Below are 17412 nucleotides of genomic sequence, written 5' to 3'. Positions count from 1 at the left end.
TCATAATTGTTATTGTTATTCTTTGGGAAGTTAGATATATCAATATACTCTCAGATTTATCAATATACTTTATTCACCTGATCTTTGAATGAGAGTAGGTTAAGTAAGCAAATTTATTGTCATTTGCACTGACAAGGAACTAGAGTGTTCCTTTTTTTTAAATTATTGATTGAAGGGAGAACATTTCCACCACAACTTTGATGGAAGAGTTTTCATTTGATTATAAAAGTTGTGCCCCGTGTATTTTGATTCTGTTTTTAGGCACATGCATATTAAGGACTGTTATGTCTTGTTGGAGAACTGACTTCTTTATTATTATGTAATGGCTCTTTCTATTCCTGATAATTTTTCGTGCTCTAATGTTTGCTCTGTCTAAAATTAACATAGCCACTCCAGCTTTCTTTTGATTAGTATGAACATGATACCTCCTTTTTCATCCCTTTATTTTTAATTTATAAATGTCTTTATATTTAAATTGAATTTCTTATTAACAGCATATGGTTGGGTCTTATTTTTTGATTCACTCTGAAAATGTCTGTCTTTTCATTGGTACATTTAGACCACTGACATTTAAAGTGATTATTGATATAGGTGGATTAATGCCTATCATACTTGTTACTGTTTTCTATTTGTTGCCCTTTTCGTTGTTCGCTTTTTGTCTTCCACATTTTTTTGCTTTTTGTTTTAATTGAGCATTTTATATGAGTCCATTTCTGTTTTTTCACATATCAATTATATTTCTTTAAATAAACATTTTTAGTGGTTGCTCTATGCCTTTATAGCTAGTCCAAGTTCGCTTTCATATAATACTATACAAAGATATACACTATATTCACAGGTAGTGCAAGTACCTTATAATAACATAGTATTCCTAATGATTACCTCCCATCCCTTGTATGATTGCTGTCATTCATTTTACTTACACATAAATACACATTAGTATATACACACACATAATCAAATACATTGCTGCTATTATTATTTTGAATAAACTGTTATCTATTAGGTCAATTAAAAATAAGAAAAAAAGTTTTTATTTTATCTTTGCTTATCCCTTCTCTAATATTCTTTCCTTCTTTATGTAGATCCAAATTTCTGACCTATATTGTTTTTCTTCTCTGTGAAGAACTTCTTTTAACATTTCTTGCAAGGCAGGTCTAATGGTGACACTTCCCCTCAGTTTTTGTTTGTCTGAAAGTCTTGATTTGTCTTTCGCTTTGAAGGATAATTTCACAAGATACAGAACTCAAGGTTAGTGGGTTTTTCTCTCAACACTTTAAATATTTCACTCCACTCGCCTCTTGCTTGCATTGTTTCTGAGGAGAGGTCAGATGTAACTTTCATTTGAACTCACGTATAGATAAACTTTGTTTCCCGTGGCTTCTTTCAAGAATTTTTTCTTTATTTTTGATTTTCTGGAGTTTGAATATCATACGCTTAGAATTTTGTTTTGCATTTATCCTACTTGGTCTCTGAGCTTCCTGGATTTGTGATTTGGTGTCTAACTAATTTTGAGTAAATTTTCAACCATTATTGTTTCAATTATTTTCTCTTTCCTCTCCTGATATTTCCACATTACGCGAATGTTGCACCTTTTGTAGTTGTTCCACAGTTCTTTTGTATTCTCTTCTGTATTTTTCCCCCCAATCTTTTTTCTCTTTGCTTTTTGGTTGTAGCAGTTTCTATTGACATATTCTCAAGCTCAAAGATTCTTTCCTCAGCCATGCCCAGACCACTATGGAGCCTATCATGGGCAGGCATTCTTCATTTCTGTTACAGTGTTTTTAATCTCTAGCATTGCTTTTTGATTCTTTCTTAGAATGTCTGTCTCTCTGCTTATAATGTCCATGTATTCCTGCATGTTGTCTACTTTTTCTGTTAGAGTCCTTAGTATATTAATCACAGTTACTTAAAAACACTGGTCTGATAATTCTAACATTCCTGTGTTATCTGACTTGAGTTCTGGTGCTTGCTTTGTCTCTTCATACTGTATTTTTTGCCTTTTAATATGCCTTGTAAATTGTTGTTGGAAGCCTGACATGATGTACTGGGTAAAGGAACTGTGGCAAATAATCCTTTAGTAATGTAGTGGTAAGGTGTAGAAGGAGGGGAAGCATTCTAAATTTTCATGATTAGGTCTTGGTTTTTAATGAGCTTGTGTCCTTGGACCATGAACTTCACCAGTGCTTCCTAGTTCTCCCCCTTAGGTGGGACAGGATGACTAGAAAGGACTGGAGTTGGGTTATCTTCCTTACCCCATGTGGAAGGCTAGAGCTGGCTGGAGTTGCTTATTGACCTTCTCCCATAACAGTTAGTATTTGATAAAACTTCAATAGGTTATGCTTGGGCCGGGCGCAGTGGCTCATGCCTGTAATCCCAGCACTTTGGGAGGCCGAGGCAGGCGAATCACCTGAGGTCAGAGGTTCGAAACCAGCCTGACCAACATGGTGAAACCCTGTCTCTACTAAAAATACAAAATTAGCTGGGCGTGGTGGCGCATGCCTGTAATCCCAGCTACTAGGGAGGCTGAAGCAGGAGAATGGCTTGAACCCAGGAGGCGGAGGTTGCAGTGACCCGAGATCCCACCATTGCACTCCAGCCTGGGCAACAAAAGTGAAACTGCGTCTCAAAAAATAAAAACAGAAAGAAACAAAGCAAACAAACAAACAAAAAGTAGGTTATGCTCTGGTAAAATAGTTTCTCCTGAGGGCAGACCTCGTTAAGAAGAAGAGAGTGCTCTGGCATATTCAAAAAGGCAACTTTTTCCCTCCCTCTGCCTGAAGCATGAGGGTATTTTCCTCTAATCTTCACTGAGAGAACCTGGAGCTTAAACTCACAAAACTGTGGGTGTGCTGTCTTAATATTGCCCCCCTGGAGTTCCTAACTCTCAGACTTGTGCATCCGGAGCCCCCAGAAGTTTGTCAATTACAGTGTAGGTTTTTCTATCCTAGTGCTGGTTCCTGTGGAGGCTTCTGCTTGTGAACCTCTCTGCTCTGGTGATTTGTGATTCTCTTTATCTGCCTGTCTGTTTCCCCAATTTTTAGAGTAGCAGTTTTCCCTGTGACCTCACTTTTCTGACAGATTTAAGAGAAAACGATGGTTTATTTCAGTTTGTTTAGCTATTTACTTCCTGTTACGATGGAGTAATGACTTCTAAGCTCCTTACATGTCAGACTGAAAAACGAAAGTCTTTTTTTCTTTTTTAAAATAGGCATTTATAAATATATAGTTTCCTTTAAGCACTGTTTAACTGCACCCTGTGAGGTTTTGTATGTTGTGTTTTCATTTTCATTCATCTCAAAGTAGTTTCTAATTTCCATTCTCGCGCTTGGACTTTCTATGGAGGGGAATATTTCTATTCCATTACTGGGTTAATTTCTGAGAACATCAATACCTCCAGAACCCTGCATTTACACTTTTAGAGGGTAGTTTCTGAGGAATAGAGGAACTGAAAGTAGACATGAGTGGCTCGGTATAGGGGCTGCAATTTAACCCCGAGCTTTTGAAGCCATCCTGTGTTCTTCTAAGCCAGTGATTCTCAACTAGGGGCAATATTGCCTTTCAGGTGACATTTGGCAATGTCATGGCAATGATATGGGCATTCCGTCACAACAAAGAATTATCTGGTTTGAAATGTTAATAATGTTGCTACTGAGAAACCCTTTTTTAACCCTTTAAATTGGTAGGTCTGTTTCCCACTTACCCAGCACCTATCTGTACAGTGTGTCACTACATCTTCATAATGGTCCCCAAGGTAGATGCAATATCATAATCTGAGATGATGTAAGCAAAGTTTTAAACTGAAGCAACCTCTCAGTCAGCAGCAGAGTCAGAACTACCACCCTGCACTCCAGTTGTTTCCCAGAAAACCCACGGTTACCAGGATCTCCACTTGTTTTGACCATTCCACCTTTCAAAAGCAGATCATCATGCATTGTCTTGTGAGTATATGGCTGGCATATTGGTAGGCTAATACACTTCTCCTAGTTAAGGAGACTTCACTCCGTATTGTAACTCTCTGTTTAATGTCTCTGCAAATACAGTATAAACTCCCTGTGGGCAGCACAGCAGTTGGCAGAGTAGGCACTCAGTCGATTTTGTTGAATGAATTAGAATATATGAAAGAAAATTATACCAGAATGTTAACTGGGTTGTCTCTAAGAGCTTAAATGAAGGTTTTTAAAAGTATTATGCTTTAAGTTCTAGGGTACATGTGTACAACGTACAGGCTCGTTACATAGGTATACATGTGCCATGCTGGCCCACTGCACCGCACCCATCAACCCGTCATTTACATTAGGTATTAAATGAAGGTTTAACCTGCCACCAGAAGAGGCTTGGAAATGGGTTGTGACATGACCCTAGAACTGGTGGGGGAAGAGAAATTGTGAACCCCCATATTGGTTGTTTTGCCTATAGGATTTTAATTACATGATTAATAATAATGATAATTTTTATTTCTCTTGTTAAATTTCTCACACTTCAGCCTACTTTGTTCTTTGAATTGTTCATGGTAGCACCTTCTGCCTTTAATAAAAGACTAGTTTTAACTCTGCTTAAAAATTCACTGTATCCTCAGATTTTATTCCCTAAAGGTCTTATCACAAACATAACTTAAACAAAAATCTCTTGTGATGTTTGATATCACAGTGATCCTTAAATTATACTGACATTAAGTCTCTGTGTCTAAGGTAGCTGGCCTCAATTTTCTCCTCCATAAAAGAGGAGTAATGATTCTTTGTTAACTAACTGAGAACTTCCTGAGGATAAAATGATTTACAGCACACGAAAACATTTTAAACAGTACTGTGGGGTTTGATGTGGGCTCACACCTGTAATCCCAGCACTTTGGAAGGCTGAGGCAGGAGGATTCTTCGAGACCAGGAGTTTGAGACCACCCTGGGCAACATAGAGAGATCCTGTCTCGACAATAAATAAATAACCAAGCAGTACTGTGTAAATGGCAAGGCCCATTCAGTTATGGGTAACTGAAAAATTTTATTCATATGAATTGTGCAATATAACCAGTTGTCATGCAATAATTAAAGTAGTTTGCTAGATTGAAAGAAAGCGCATTCAGATTTTGTGTTCTTTGCTTGCAATGGTAGCCTGAGTAAATAGGACCTTTTCTCTTCCTAGTAACTTGGTTAAAAGATCAAAGCTACATTTTGCCTTAGACTATTTTGATGATTATAATATATTGACTTTTTTTTTTTCATAGGTGTTACAGAACATCCTGGACACTGAAAAAGAATATGCTAAAGAACTTCAGTCTCTTCTTGTTACTTACTTAAGACCCCTGCAGTCCAATAACAAGTAAGATGTTTATTTTAAACCCCTCACTAAGTAAAGCAACATAATGTCAGCATATGGATTCATTATTCGTATGTCAGTCACTGAATAATTGATTTTGCCCTTTAGAAGAATTTCCACAGATCACAGGTTGCCAAGAACATGGTCAAGGCAATAGAAATTATGCAAGATGTTGCTTTTGGAGAGCTTGGCTTTCTTGCTCTTCTGGCTGTGAAAGGAATGAGCAGATCTGTGTTTCTTACTGTCACAGTTTTTATCTTGTACATTAAAAAAAAAAAGTGATGTGCCTGGTTTTACCTTATAGGAAAAGAATTCCCTGGTTCTTTTATTCAGAAAGCACATCAACTGGAAATTCTCATGCTCACTCTGACCTTTGTTTGCCAGGGCAGAACTTCTTTCCCATGCTCTGAGAATGGAAAGAGTATGGCATTTTGTGAATGCTCATAAGAACTATTCAAGCCATTATTTCACCCAGGCAAATGTGAATGATAAAGAGATGCTAAAGTGTTTTTAAAGACAAAATGTTCAAACCTTACTCTGGTCTTAGAAATCTGAAGTGATTGTGTAAAGCCTGAATTGAAAGCTTCAGTTTTCATGAAAGAAAAGTAGTGACCATTTTTTTTAAATCCTCGTAGGCACAGCATATTTAACAAATAGTGGTAAACTGCATTTATTTGTTTTTATTTTAATTAATTAAATTTCACTAGAGATCATGATCAAATAGAAAATTTACCAGTCAGCCCATATAATGGAGAACAAAAACCTCTCTTTTTACCTTGGAAAGAGTTTACTATTGATAAACAGTTGCCTAAACTATCAGCTTCAAACTTAAATAAGTTAATGTATTTGAGAAATTTGGCCAGGTGTGATGGCTCAAAATCCCAGCACTTTGGGAGGCTGAGGCAGGCAGATCACTTGACGTCAGGAGTCCAAGACCAGCCTGGCCAACATGGTGAAACCTTGTTTCTACTAAAAATACAAAAGCAAATTAGCTGAGCCTGGTGGTGCAAGCCTGTAATCCCAGCTACTTGGGAGGCTGAGGCACGAAAATCGCTTGAACCTGGGAGGCGGAGGCTGCAGTGAACCAAAATCACATCTGCATTCCAGCTTGGGAGACAGAGCAAGACTCCATATGAAAACAAACAAACAACAACAACAACAACAACAAAAACCAAGCAGACAAAAGAAAAAGAAAAGAAAAAAATATCGTGAGAAAAATTCTCCCCTTTTCCAAATTATGCTTGTTTAGTTATAATGTCTTTTTTCTTGCTAAATTTCCCACTTGTTTATTCTCCTGGCACCATGGAAATCTACTTCAGTATGAAAAGATTTTCTATTCCTGTGTTGTAAGAGTTTAAACATGATCCATAACAAAGTGTTATTTGGGGCAGGCGCAGTGGCTGGCTGGGCACGTTGGCTCACGCCTGTAATCCCAGCACTTTGGGAGGCCAAGGCGGTGGATCACTTGAGGCCAGGAGTTCAAGACCAACCTGGGCAACATGGCGAAACCCCATCTCTACTAAAAATACAAAATTAGCTCGGCATGGTGGTGCGCACTTGTAGTCCCAGCTACTCAGGAGGCTGAGGCAGGAGAATCGCTTGAACTCGGTAGGCAGAGGTTGCAGTGCACCAAGTTCGTGCCACTGTACTCCAGCCTGGGGGACAGAGTGAGATTCCATCTCAAACAAAACAAAACAGAACAAAAAACAAAGTATTTTTTATTCTTATCATGTGAAATATGAAGTGTTCTGTGAATCATAGTTCTTAGAGCTGAAGTAAATCAGTAAATCATTGGGTCTAGTATCCTGGGAGAAATGACTATCTCTATTGGATAGAGAAGAAGCTGAAGTCCAGACAAGTTTACTCCCTTGCCCATCACACAGCCAGTACGTGGCCAGGCTGGAGCCACTGTGCCCCCTGCTGCCAAGTGAAACATGCTTTCTGTTTTCTGGAAGTGACAGGCAGAGGAGATGGAAACTGAAGTGGTAACTCTGGGAGGGGAGATGGTAAGATTTTAAATGAAGGAGGGACTGATTAGCAATCAAAAAACAATACAAGGATTTAATGAGTTCTTTTCCTTTGGCTAAATACTCAGTAGTGAGATTGCTGGATGGAATGGTAGATCTACTTTTAGGTTTGAGAAAACTCTGTAGTGTTTTCCAAAGAGGCTGTACTAATTTACATTCCCACCAGCAGTGTGTAAGTGTTCCCTTTTCGCCACATCTACGCCAACATCTATTTTTTAAAATTTTATTTATTTATTTTTATTTTTTTGAGACGGAGTCTCGCTCTGTTGCCCAGGCTGAAGTGCAGTGGCGCGATCTCGGCTCACTGCAAGCTCTGCCTCCCAGGTTCACGCCATTCTCCTGTCTCAGCCTCCCGCCACCACGCCCGGCTAATTTTTTGTATTTTTTTAGTAGAGACGGGGTTTCACTGTGTTAGCCAGGATGGTCTTGATCTCCTGACCTCGTGATCTGCCTGCCTCGGCCTCCCAAAGTGCTGGGATTACAGGCGTGAGCCACTGTACCCGGCTGCCATCGTCTATTATTGTTGACTTTTTAATAATGGCCATTCTGGCTGGGCGGAGGTGGTATCTCATGGTTTTAATTTGTATTTCCCTGATGATTAGTGATAGTGAGCATTTCTTCATATGTTGTTTGGCCATTTGTAAGTCTTCTTTTGAGAAGTGTGTGTTCATGTCATTTGCCTACTTTTTGATGGGATTATTTGTTTTTTTTCTTACTGGTTTGTTTGAGTTCTTTGGAAAAGAGTCAGGGCTGAGGAGGTGAGAGACCTGAGTCAGACCTGTACTGTTCCTAAATGAATTCAGAATGCAGTGATAGTAAGTTTCCATTACTTCTGACTGTCTTGTTGGCCCCAAAGTGATTTGAGCAAACCAGACTGACTATTATCTGATCGCGAAGGGGCCAGATAAGCCCCCAGTCAGGTTCAGATAAGGCCCCAACTTAAGTTCTCACTGCTCTGAGAGAGTAACAACGAGGGAAGTTGGTTGGCTAAAGGTTTCACTTTAGAATAGGGGTTTTCCAGCTTGTGATTCAGGATGGCATTACAGCAGAGGAACTAGCAGTTTTTTATTCTCTCAGAGTTACTGGTAATGTTTGTTTTGGTCTTCTTCCCTTTCTTTCTTAGTCAGCAAAAAAATATTCTCTTGGGAATACTCCCCTGGTATTTTCTATATATAATATACATATATAATATATTATATATTTAATATATGTAATATATAATATATAATAAAAAAATAAAATATATAATATATTATACATATATATATTTTGAGACGGAGTCTCACTCTGTCCCCCAGGCTTGAGTGCAGTGGCGAGATCTCAGCTCACTGCAACCTCTGCTTCCCAGGTTCAAGCGATTCTCCTGCCTCGGCCTCCTGAGTAGCTGGGACTACAGGCATAGGCCATCACGCATGGCTAATTTTCTATTTTTAGTAGTGATGGGATTTCACCATATTGGCCAGGCTGGTCTTGATCTCCTGACCTCAAGTGATCTGCCCGCCTTGGTCTCCCAAAGTGCTGGGATTTCAGGCGTAAGCCACCACACCCGGCCTAGTATTACCATACACTCCAGGAGAAGAACATGTGGCAGACAAGGGCGTTTGTGTGTGTGTGTGTGTGTGTGTGTGTGTGTGTGTGTGTGACAGAGTCTTACTCTGTCACCCAGCCTAGAGTGCAGTGGCACGATCTCAGCTCACTGCAACCTCCGCCTCCTAGGTTCAAGCGATTCTCCTGCCTCAGCCTCCCGAGTAGCTGGAATTACAGGCGCCTGCCACCACACTCGACTAATTTTTCGTATTTTTAGTACAGATGGGGTTTCACCATGTCAGTCTGGCTGGTTTCAAACTCCTGGCTTCAAGTGATCCACCTGCCTCGGCCTCCCAAAGTTCTGGGATTACAGGTGTGAGCCACCACGCCCAGCCCAAACTTGGCTTTTTAAGCAAATCTTCAGAAACGTTTTCTCCCAAAAAGTGGTTAAGAGCATGGACTCTGCAGCTAGAATGTTTTGGTTCAATTTCTGTCTTTGGCATTTCCTGGCATTGTAGCTTTGGATGATTTGCTTAACCTCTCTATGCCTGGGTTTCCCCACCTGTAAAATGGTAATAGCCCTGGCATAATACCTACCTTATAGAGTTATTATAAGGTTAAAATGAGATTTTAATTGTAAAATGCTTGTGTAAGTGTTCAGTGCTCTATGAGTGTTGGCTCTTGTTATTATTATCACTTACTGTTTGGTAGGGGAGGAATGGATAAGAACATTCTTCATACAGAGGCCCTGGATAAAGTGGTTCAGTTTGCCTTTATTTGACTTCACTCCACTCTAAAAACTTTATTTGACTTCACTCCACTCTAAAAACAAACAAATCGATACTATTTTTTCCCTCCTACTTCATCTCATAAAGATTTCCTTTAATTGATATATGAGCATTTTAGTTTAGGAGAAAGTTGATTTTGCTATTTTTTCTTGTGTATTATATGAGCATATATAATGTCTTTCAATTACTTTTCCAGTTCATCCAGTGGAAGGTACTCAAGGGTTTTTTTACACTTATTCATAGCTATGATGTATTTTTATCTATTTATATACTTCAGTATTAAACACTTGTTTTAATTTACTCCTTGCTTTATAAAAGACCTAAATGTCCCTTACGACCACTCCTTTTCTTTAGGATCATTATTCTTATTATATAAAAGAAAATCAAGGGGAGAAGCTTAAGAAGTTGCCCAAGACAATAGAATTGTTGTAAATTGAAAGGCAAAAGTTAAAATACAGGGATTACTTCCCTTGTATTTACCATATGTTTGCAAACTATTCGCCAACTAGACTAGAAGAGATAACTACAAGTACTGTATTTTTTTTTTCAGTCTGAGTACTGTGGAGGTTACGTCTTTACTGGGAAACTTCGAGGAAGTATGCACATTTCAACAGACACTCTGCCAAGCCTTGGAAGAATGTTCAAAGTAAGTGTGGCATATTTCTGATAGGATAGCCAGCAACATTGCTGTTTGTGTTTTGTTTTCCTTTTACCTGTTGCCTTAGGTAAGGGCACTTCATAGTTAGGTATTTGTTACAGCTTTGAACAAAGTAGCAATACATAGGCAATGTACTAGGTGGCAGTGTTCACAGTGTCAAACCACTAGTTGTGTATTAGAATTCTGTATCTCATAAATTACTTTTGACTTTATTTAAAAATACCTGAGTTTGCTGTTTCTGGTCAGTATAAGAGACAAAGAAGGTCTTTTTAATTTTTTAAATGCTTCTTAAAGTTCTGGGATACATGTGCTAAATGTGCAGGTTTGTTACATAGGTATACATGTGCTGTGGTGGTTTGCTGCACCTATCAACACGTCATCCAGGATTTAAGCCCCGCATGCATTAGGTATTTGTCCTAATGCTCTCTCTCCCCTTTCCCGCCACTCCCCGACAGGCCCCAGTGTGTGATGATCCCCTCGCTGGAGACACATAAGGTCTTAATTGACCATGAATGACACCTCTGGCACTGATTACATATTTTCTTTTGTACATTGCAAATTACTTGGAAAAGTCATTCAAATGATTCATTCAGTTTAACAGATTTGGTCTCTTTGAATTGCTCCTGATACTGTGTCTATTATATTAAGAGTTGAAACACACAGAAAGTGAGGGAAGGAAAAATATATCTTTATGTGAACCAACACATTTTTGATGGTTAGCTAGATTGTCCAGATGTTTAACTTCATACTACAGAGTGAACTATAATGATCATCAGGCAACATGTTTCTGTAGAAAGACTAATTTTTCAAGTAGCTTATCTTGAAGAAGTTGGCAGCTTTCATCTCTACAGGGAAACTGAGATGATTACCTATTATTTAAGCTTAATGGGACAGAGGTGGTTGTCCAGGGAGAAAGATGGAGAGGGCCCACACTAAAGGGACTTGAGGGACCAAGAGGGATCTAGATTATTGATATGAAAAGATGTTCACTAAGCGAGAAGGGCAGATTGCAAACTAGATTCATAATCCTTATGTTTTCCATTTTATAGAGAAACATTAGAAAAAAGCCCAAGAAATATGTCAACATTTTTAGAGTCAGTATCTCCAAATGGTGGGAGTCTGAGAAATTCATTTTTCTTATTATGCTTTTCTGATTTTTCTACAAATGAAGACAGGTGGCTTATACTTTAAAACATTAATTTAAAAACTTTTGAGGCCACCCTGCCTAGCAAACACCAGGCCTCCAAGATTACATAATATTCTTTTGTGGTATGTCATTTTTGGATTTGATTAGTTTTGTCTGTACTCAAACTTTAGATAAATTAACCAAGAGTATTTTTAGTGTACCCAGCTAAATTTGAAAATAATCATCTTAAAAACAAACAAGCAACCGTACCTACTAATTCCAAGTGAGTATCTGACTCTATGTATTAGAACTACGTTTGGTGGCTAGAGTTTAAAGCAGTGGGCAAGAATATGAGTTTCATGGGTAAAATGGTTATAATATAGTTTCTCTTTTAACCTTGGCAAAATATTCAGAAGGCTTTCATGCTGCCAGATATAATTGGAATAATCTTCCTTTGCCTCCTGTTTCCTATTTTGCATTCTGTGTTTTGTCCATTTTATTTACAGGTTTCCAGAAAACCAGCAAAAAGTAGGAGGTTGTCTACTGAGTCTCATGCCTCATTTTAAATCTATGTATCTGGCTTACTGTGCAAACCATCCTTCAGCTGTAAATGTACTCACTCAGCACAGGTAAATAGTTAACATTTCCCCAACTAGGTGATTTTACAATGAGATCATTTCTTAGGACCACGTCATTTGGAAATCCAAGGTCTTCAGTTGGACTCTTGATTATCCCTGTTCATGATGCCAGGAATTGATTCATTGTTACATGGATTGATTGTCCATTAATCCAGCAAGTAAATTCTTGAGCACCTACTATGTGCAAGGCCCTGTACCGGTTGATGGGGATACAGGAATGAACAAGGAGGAGGAGGTCTCTCCCCTCATCGAGCACAGAATCTTGAGGGAAATGCAGATATTAAATTAAACGTTATAAACATGTCGTATTATGAAACAGTAAATTAAAAGGGTTCTGTGAGACAGCAGTAACATGATATCAACTTAGTGGGATGTGGAGAAAGGGTCAGAGAGGGCTTTCCTGAAGCAAAATTCTATTTAGAGCCTATCGTTTAGCTTTCCCTTGCCCCAGTGAATGTTTTATCTGAGTTGCTGACACATAGCTAAACTGCATAGGTTCATCTCTTTTTGCCTTCCCTTGTCTGTGTAGAGAAAGTTTTAGGCAATGATTAGCTACAAAGCAGGTGTGAGCTGTGTGACAGATACTTTAAGCAAAGGGCTCTGATAATAATTATACATGACTATAAGTTGCTTCCGATTCATGATGAACAATAGAATAGTGTCTCCTTTAAGAATATGAGTCCTTGCAAGGGACCTAGATAAGTGCCACACCTGTCTTGCTCATCTTTAGCTTCTGACTACCCAACCCTGACACATTCACTGACACATTCATCTGGGCCAGAAAACTGTAGTGTAGGCTTGATGACAGAATTTTACCTTTGAAGTCATGTGCTGGAAATCCAGGTGGGACAAAAGCAAGTCCAACATAGAGACTCTTCACTTAACTTGGAGACTAAGATGCAGAATGGACATGGATTCTGGAAGCTGTTCAAGACTGAAAAGAATATTCTCTTAATCTGACCTAGATTTGAGCTCCCAGAGCTAGGCTAGAACATTAGTTGACACCAACCTCCAGAAATGACAGAAATTTTTTTTTTGTCACTCTTCTCAACAATCTTTATTTTTATTTTATTTTATTTTATTTTTATTATTATACTTTAAGTTCTAGGGTACATGTGCACAACATGCAGGTTTGTTACATATGTATACATGTGTCATGTTGTGTGCTGCACCCATTAATTCGTCATTCACATTAGATATATCTCCTAATGCTATCCCTCCCCTCTTCCCACTTCCTGTGTCCAAGTATTCTCATTGTTCAATTCCCACCTATGAATGAGAACATGCGGTGTTTGGTTTTCTGTTCTTGCGATCGTTTGCTGAGAATGATGGTTTCCAGCTGCATCCATGTCCCTACAAAGGACAAGAACTCATCCTTTTTTATGGCTGCATAGTATTCCATGGTGCATATGTGCCACATTTTCTTAATCCAGTCTGTCACTGATGGACATTTAGGTTGATTCCAAGTCTTTGCTATTGTGAATAGTGCCGCAATAAACATACGTGTGCATGTGTCTTTATAGCAGCATGACTTATAATCCTTCGGGTATATCCCCGGTAATGGGATGGCTGGGTCAAATGGTATTTCTAGTTCTAGATCCTTGAGGAATTACCACACTGGCTTCCACAATGGTTGAACTAGTTTACAGTCCCACCAACAGTGTAAAAGTGTTCCTGTTTCTCCACATCCTCTCCAGCACCTGTTGTTTCCTGACTTTTTAATGATCGCCTTTCTAACTGGTGTGAGATGGTATCTCATTGTGGTTTTGATTTGCATTTCTCCGACGGTGAGTGATGGTGAGCATTTTTTCATGTCTGTTGGCTGCATAAATGTCTTCTTTTGAGAAGTGTCTGTTCATATCCTTCATCCACTTTTTGATGGGGTCGTTTGATTTTTTCTTGTAAATTTGTTTCAGTTCTTTGTAGATTCTAGATATCAGCCTTTGTCAGATGGGTAGATTGCAAAAATTTTCTCCCATTCTGTAGGTTGCCTGTTCACTCTGATGGTAGTTTCTTTTGCTGTGCAGAAGCTCTTTAGTTTAATTAGATCCCATTTGTGAATTTTTGCTTTTGTTGCCGTTGCTTTTGGTGTTTTAGACATGAAGTCCTTGCCCATGCCTATGTCCTGAATGGTATTCCCTAGGTTTTCTTCTAGGGTTTTGATGGTTTTAGGTCTAACATTTAAGTCTCTAATCCATCTTGAATTAATTTTCATATAAGGAGCAAAGAAAGGATCCAGTTTCAGCTTTCTACTTATGGCTAGCCAATTTTCCCAGCACCATTTATTAAATAGGGGATCCTTTCCCCATTTCTTGTTTTTGTCAGGTTTGTCAAAGATCATATGGTTGTAGATGTGCGGTATTATTTCTGAGGGCTCTGTTCTGTTCCATTGGTCTATATCTCTGTTTTGGTACCAGTACCATGCTGTTTTGGTTACTGTAGCCTTGTAGTATAGTTTGAAGTCAGCGTGATGCCCCCAGCTTTGTTCTTTTGGCTTACGATTGTCTTGGCAATGTGGGCTCTTTTTTGGTTCCATATGAACTTTAAAGTAGTTTTTTCCAATTCTGTGGAGAAAGTCATTGGTAGCGTGATGGGGATGGCATTGAGAAATTTTGGTTCTTGTCCTGGTTTATTAAGGTGCGATATTTATTGGCTTTACAAAGATGTTATGTAAGGACATTTTAAAGGTTGAATTGCAGTAAGTCCTGTTTGAAGGTCAGTTTTATTCCTCTGATCAAATTTTGAACTCTTACGGAATAGCAAATATGGAAATTGTAGTTTAAAGAAAGAGAAGTCATGAACTTGGAATTTTTAGGCAAGTGGCTCAACTGCTTATAGCTGACATTAGCTAATAATAGCACTGACCATGTGCCAGGCACATGATGTAAAAGCCTATGAGGGAGTTGTTATTATTGCCATCTCTGCTTTACAGATAAGACATTGGAAGGCTTAGGTTAAGTAATGTGCCCAAGAACTCAGAAATCTTAAGTGGTTGAACCAGAATCTGGGTCTGTCAGACTTCTAAAAAATGCTTTTATTAAGATATATATTTTATCCACAGAAAGAATAATATAAATGCAAATTTAAAGGATCACAATAAAATGAGCACCTGTGTATCTACCACCCAGCTTATGCAATAGAAAGTTTCCTTTCCTTTTCCTTTTCCTTTCCCTTTTCCTTTCCCTTTCCCTTTCCCTTCCCTTTTCCCTTTTCCCTTTTCCCTTTTCCCTTCCCTTCCCTTTCCTTTTTTTTGACAGAGTCTTGCTCTGTCACCAAGGCTGGAGCGCAACTGCAACCTCCACCTCCCAAGTTCAAGTGATTCTCCTGCCTCAGCCTCTAGAGTACCTGGGATTACAGGCATGCACCACCACATCCAGCTAATTTTTGTAGAGATGAGGTTTCACCATGTTGGCCAGGCTGATCTCGAACTCCTGACCTCAAATGATCCACCTGCCTTGGCTTCACTTGACAGAGCAAGACTCCGTCTCAGACAAAAAACAAAACAAAACGACAACAACAACAAGAAAAGAAAGTCACTGCACCAATTTATTTTCTCACCATCTGTGTATGAGGGTTTCATTTTCTACACACCCTCACCAAACATTTGTTATTGGCAGTCTTTTTGATTATAGACATATTAGTGGATATGAAGTAGTTTCTCATGGTGAGATTGATATGCATTTTCCTCAGGAATAATGATATTGAGCATCTGATATGGTTTGGCTCTGTGTCCCCGCCCAAATCTCATCTTGAATTGTCAACCCTACATGTCGAGGGAGGGACCAGGTGGGAGGTGATTGGATCATGGGGGTGGTTTCCCCCGTGCTGTTCTTATGATAGTGAGTGAGTTCTCACGAGATCTGATGGTTTTATAAGGGGCTCTTCCCCCATCGCTCTTGCTCTCTTTCCTGCCACCTTGTGAAGGAAGTACTTGCCTTTCCTTCGCCTTCCACCATGATTGTAAGTTTCCTGAGGCCTCCCCAGCCATGTGGAACTGTGAGTTGATTAAACCTCTTTTGTTTATAAATTACCCAGTCTCAGATAGTATCTTTATAGCAGTGTGAAAATGGACTAATACAGCATCTTTCATGTACCTACTGGAAGTTCGTATGCCTTCATTCAAAGAAATGTCTATTCAGATCCTTAGCGTGTTTTTAAATCAAGTTATTTGTCTCTTTATTGATATATAATTTACATAACATAAAATTCACGATGTTAAACTATGCAATTCAGTGGTTTTTAATATATTCACAAGATTATGTAGCCATCACCACTGCCTAGCTCCAGAAAAACCCATCCCCAGTAGCAGTCACTCCTTATTATTAATGGCTAATGATGTTGCACATCTTTTCATCTTGCTTATTGGCTATTTTAATGTCTTCTTTGGGAATATGTCTATTTAAATCTTTTGCTCATTAAAAAAAATTCAGTTAGCTGTCTTTTCATTGTTGAGTTGCAACAGTTTTTTATATATTCTGGATATTATATTCTTATCAGATACATGTCTACCTTGGAGATACTGTGCATTTGGATCCAAACCACTACAGTGAAGTGAATATTGCAATGAAGTGAGTCACATTAAATTTTTGGTTTCCAGCTGAATATAAAAGTTGTGTTTACACTCTACTGTAGTCTATTAAGTGTGCAATAACATTATGTCTAAAAAACCAAGGTACATTCCTTAATTAAAGAATACTTTATTGGCTGGGCGTGGTGGCTCACGCCTGTAATCCCAGCACTTTGGGAGGCCGAGGTGGGCAGATCACTTGAGGTCAGGGGTTTGAGACCAGCCTGGTCAACATGGTGAAACCCCGTCTCTACTAAAAATACAAAAATTAGCCAGGCGTGGTGGTGCATGCCTGTAATCTCAGCTGTTCAGGAGGCTGAGACAGGAGAATCGCTTGAACCTGGGAGGTGGAGGTTGCAGTGAGCTGAGATCGTGCCACTTCACTCCAGCCTGGGTGACAGAGCAAGACTCCGTTTCAAAAACAAAACAAAACAAAACTTTATTGATAACAAATGCTAATGGTCATCTGAGCCTTCAACAAGTTATAATCTTTTTGTTAGTGGACAGTTTTCTCTTAACGTTGATGCTTGCTAAATTATCAGAGTGGTGGTTGCTAAAGGTTGGAGTGGTTGGGGAAAATTCTTAAAATAATACACCAATGAAGTTTGCCACATCGATGGATTCTTCCTCTCATGAAAGATTTCTCTGTAGCACGTGATTCTGTTTGATAGCATTTTTACCCACGGTAGAACTTCTTTCAAAATTGCAGTCTTTTCAAACCCTGTCACTGCTTTATCAACAAAGTTTATGGACTACTAAATTCTTAGT

General features: G+C 38.8%; 1 protein-coding gene across 13 annotated transcripts in view; it reads left to right on the top strand.

Moving 5' to 3' along the window:
* ARHGEF6 (Rac/Cdc42 guanine nucleotide exchange factor 6) overlaps nt 1–17412 on the top strand; it is a 120077-nt gene that overhangs the window by 62446 nt on the left and 40219 nt on the right. For 12 of the 13 annotated variants that reach the window (XM_015444052.4, XM_045384101.3, XM_005594706.5 and 9 more), the window contains 3 exons: nt 5222–5316; nt 10206–10301; nt 11946–12068. In XM_015444052.4, the coding sequence (XP_015299538.2) occupies nt 5222–5316; nt 10206–10301; nt 11946–12068 (314 nt within the window). Of the gene's footprint in view, nt 1–3798; nt 3942–5221; nt 5317–10205; nt 10302–11945; nt 12069–17412 lie in introns of those variants that run through there. The other variant, XM_074029315.1, reaches the window with a different exon arrangement.

This window comes from Macaca fascicularis, chromosome X, assembly GCF_037993035.2.
Source record: "Macaca fascicularis isolate 582-1 chromosome X, T2T-MFA8v1.1".
NCBI lineage: Eukaryota > Metazoa > Chordata > Mammalia > Primates > Cercopithecidae > Macaca > Macaca fascicularis.
This window is presented reverse-complemented; position numbering and strand designations above follow the sequence as displayed.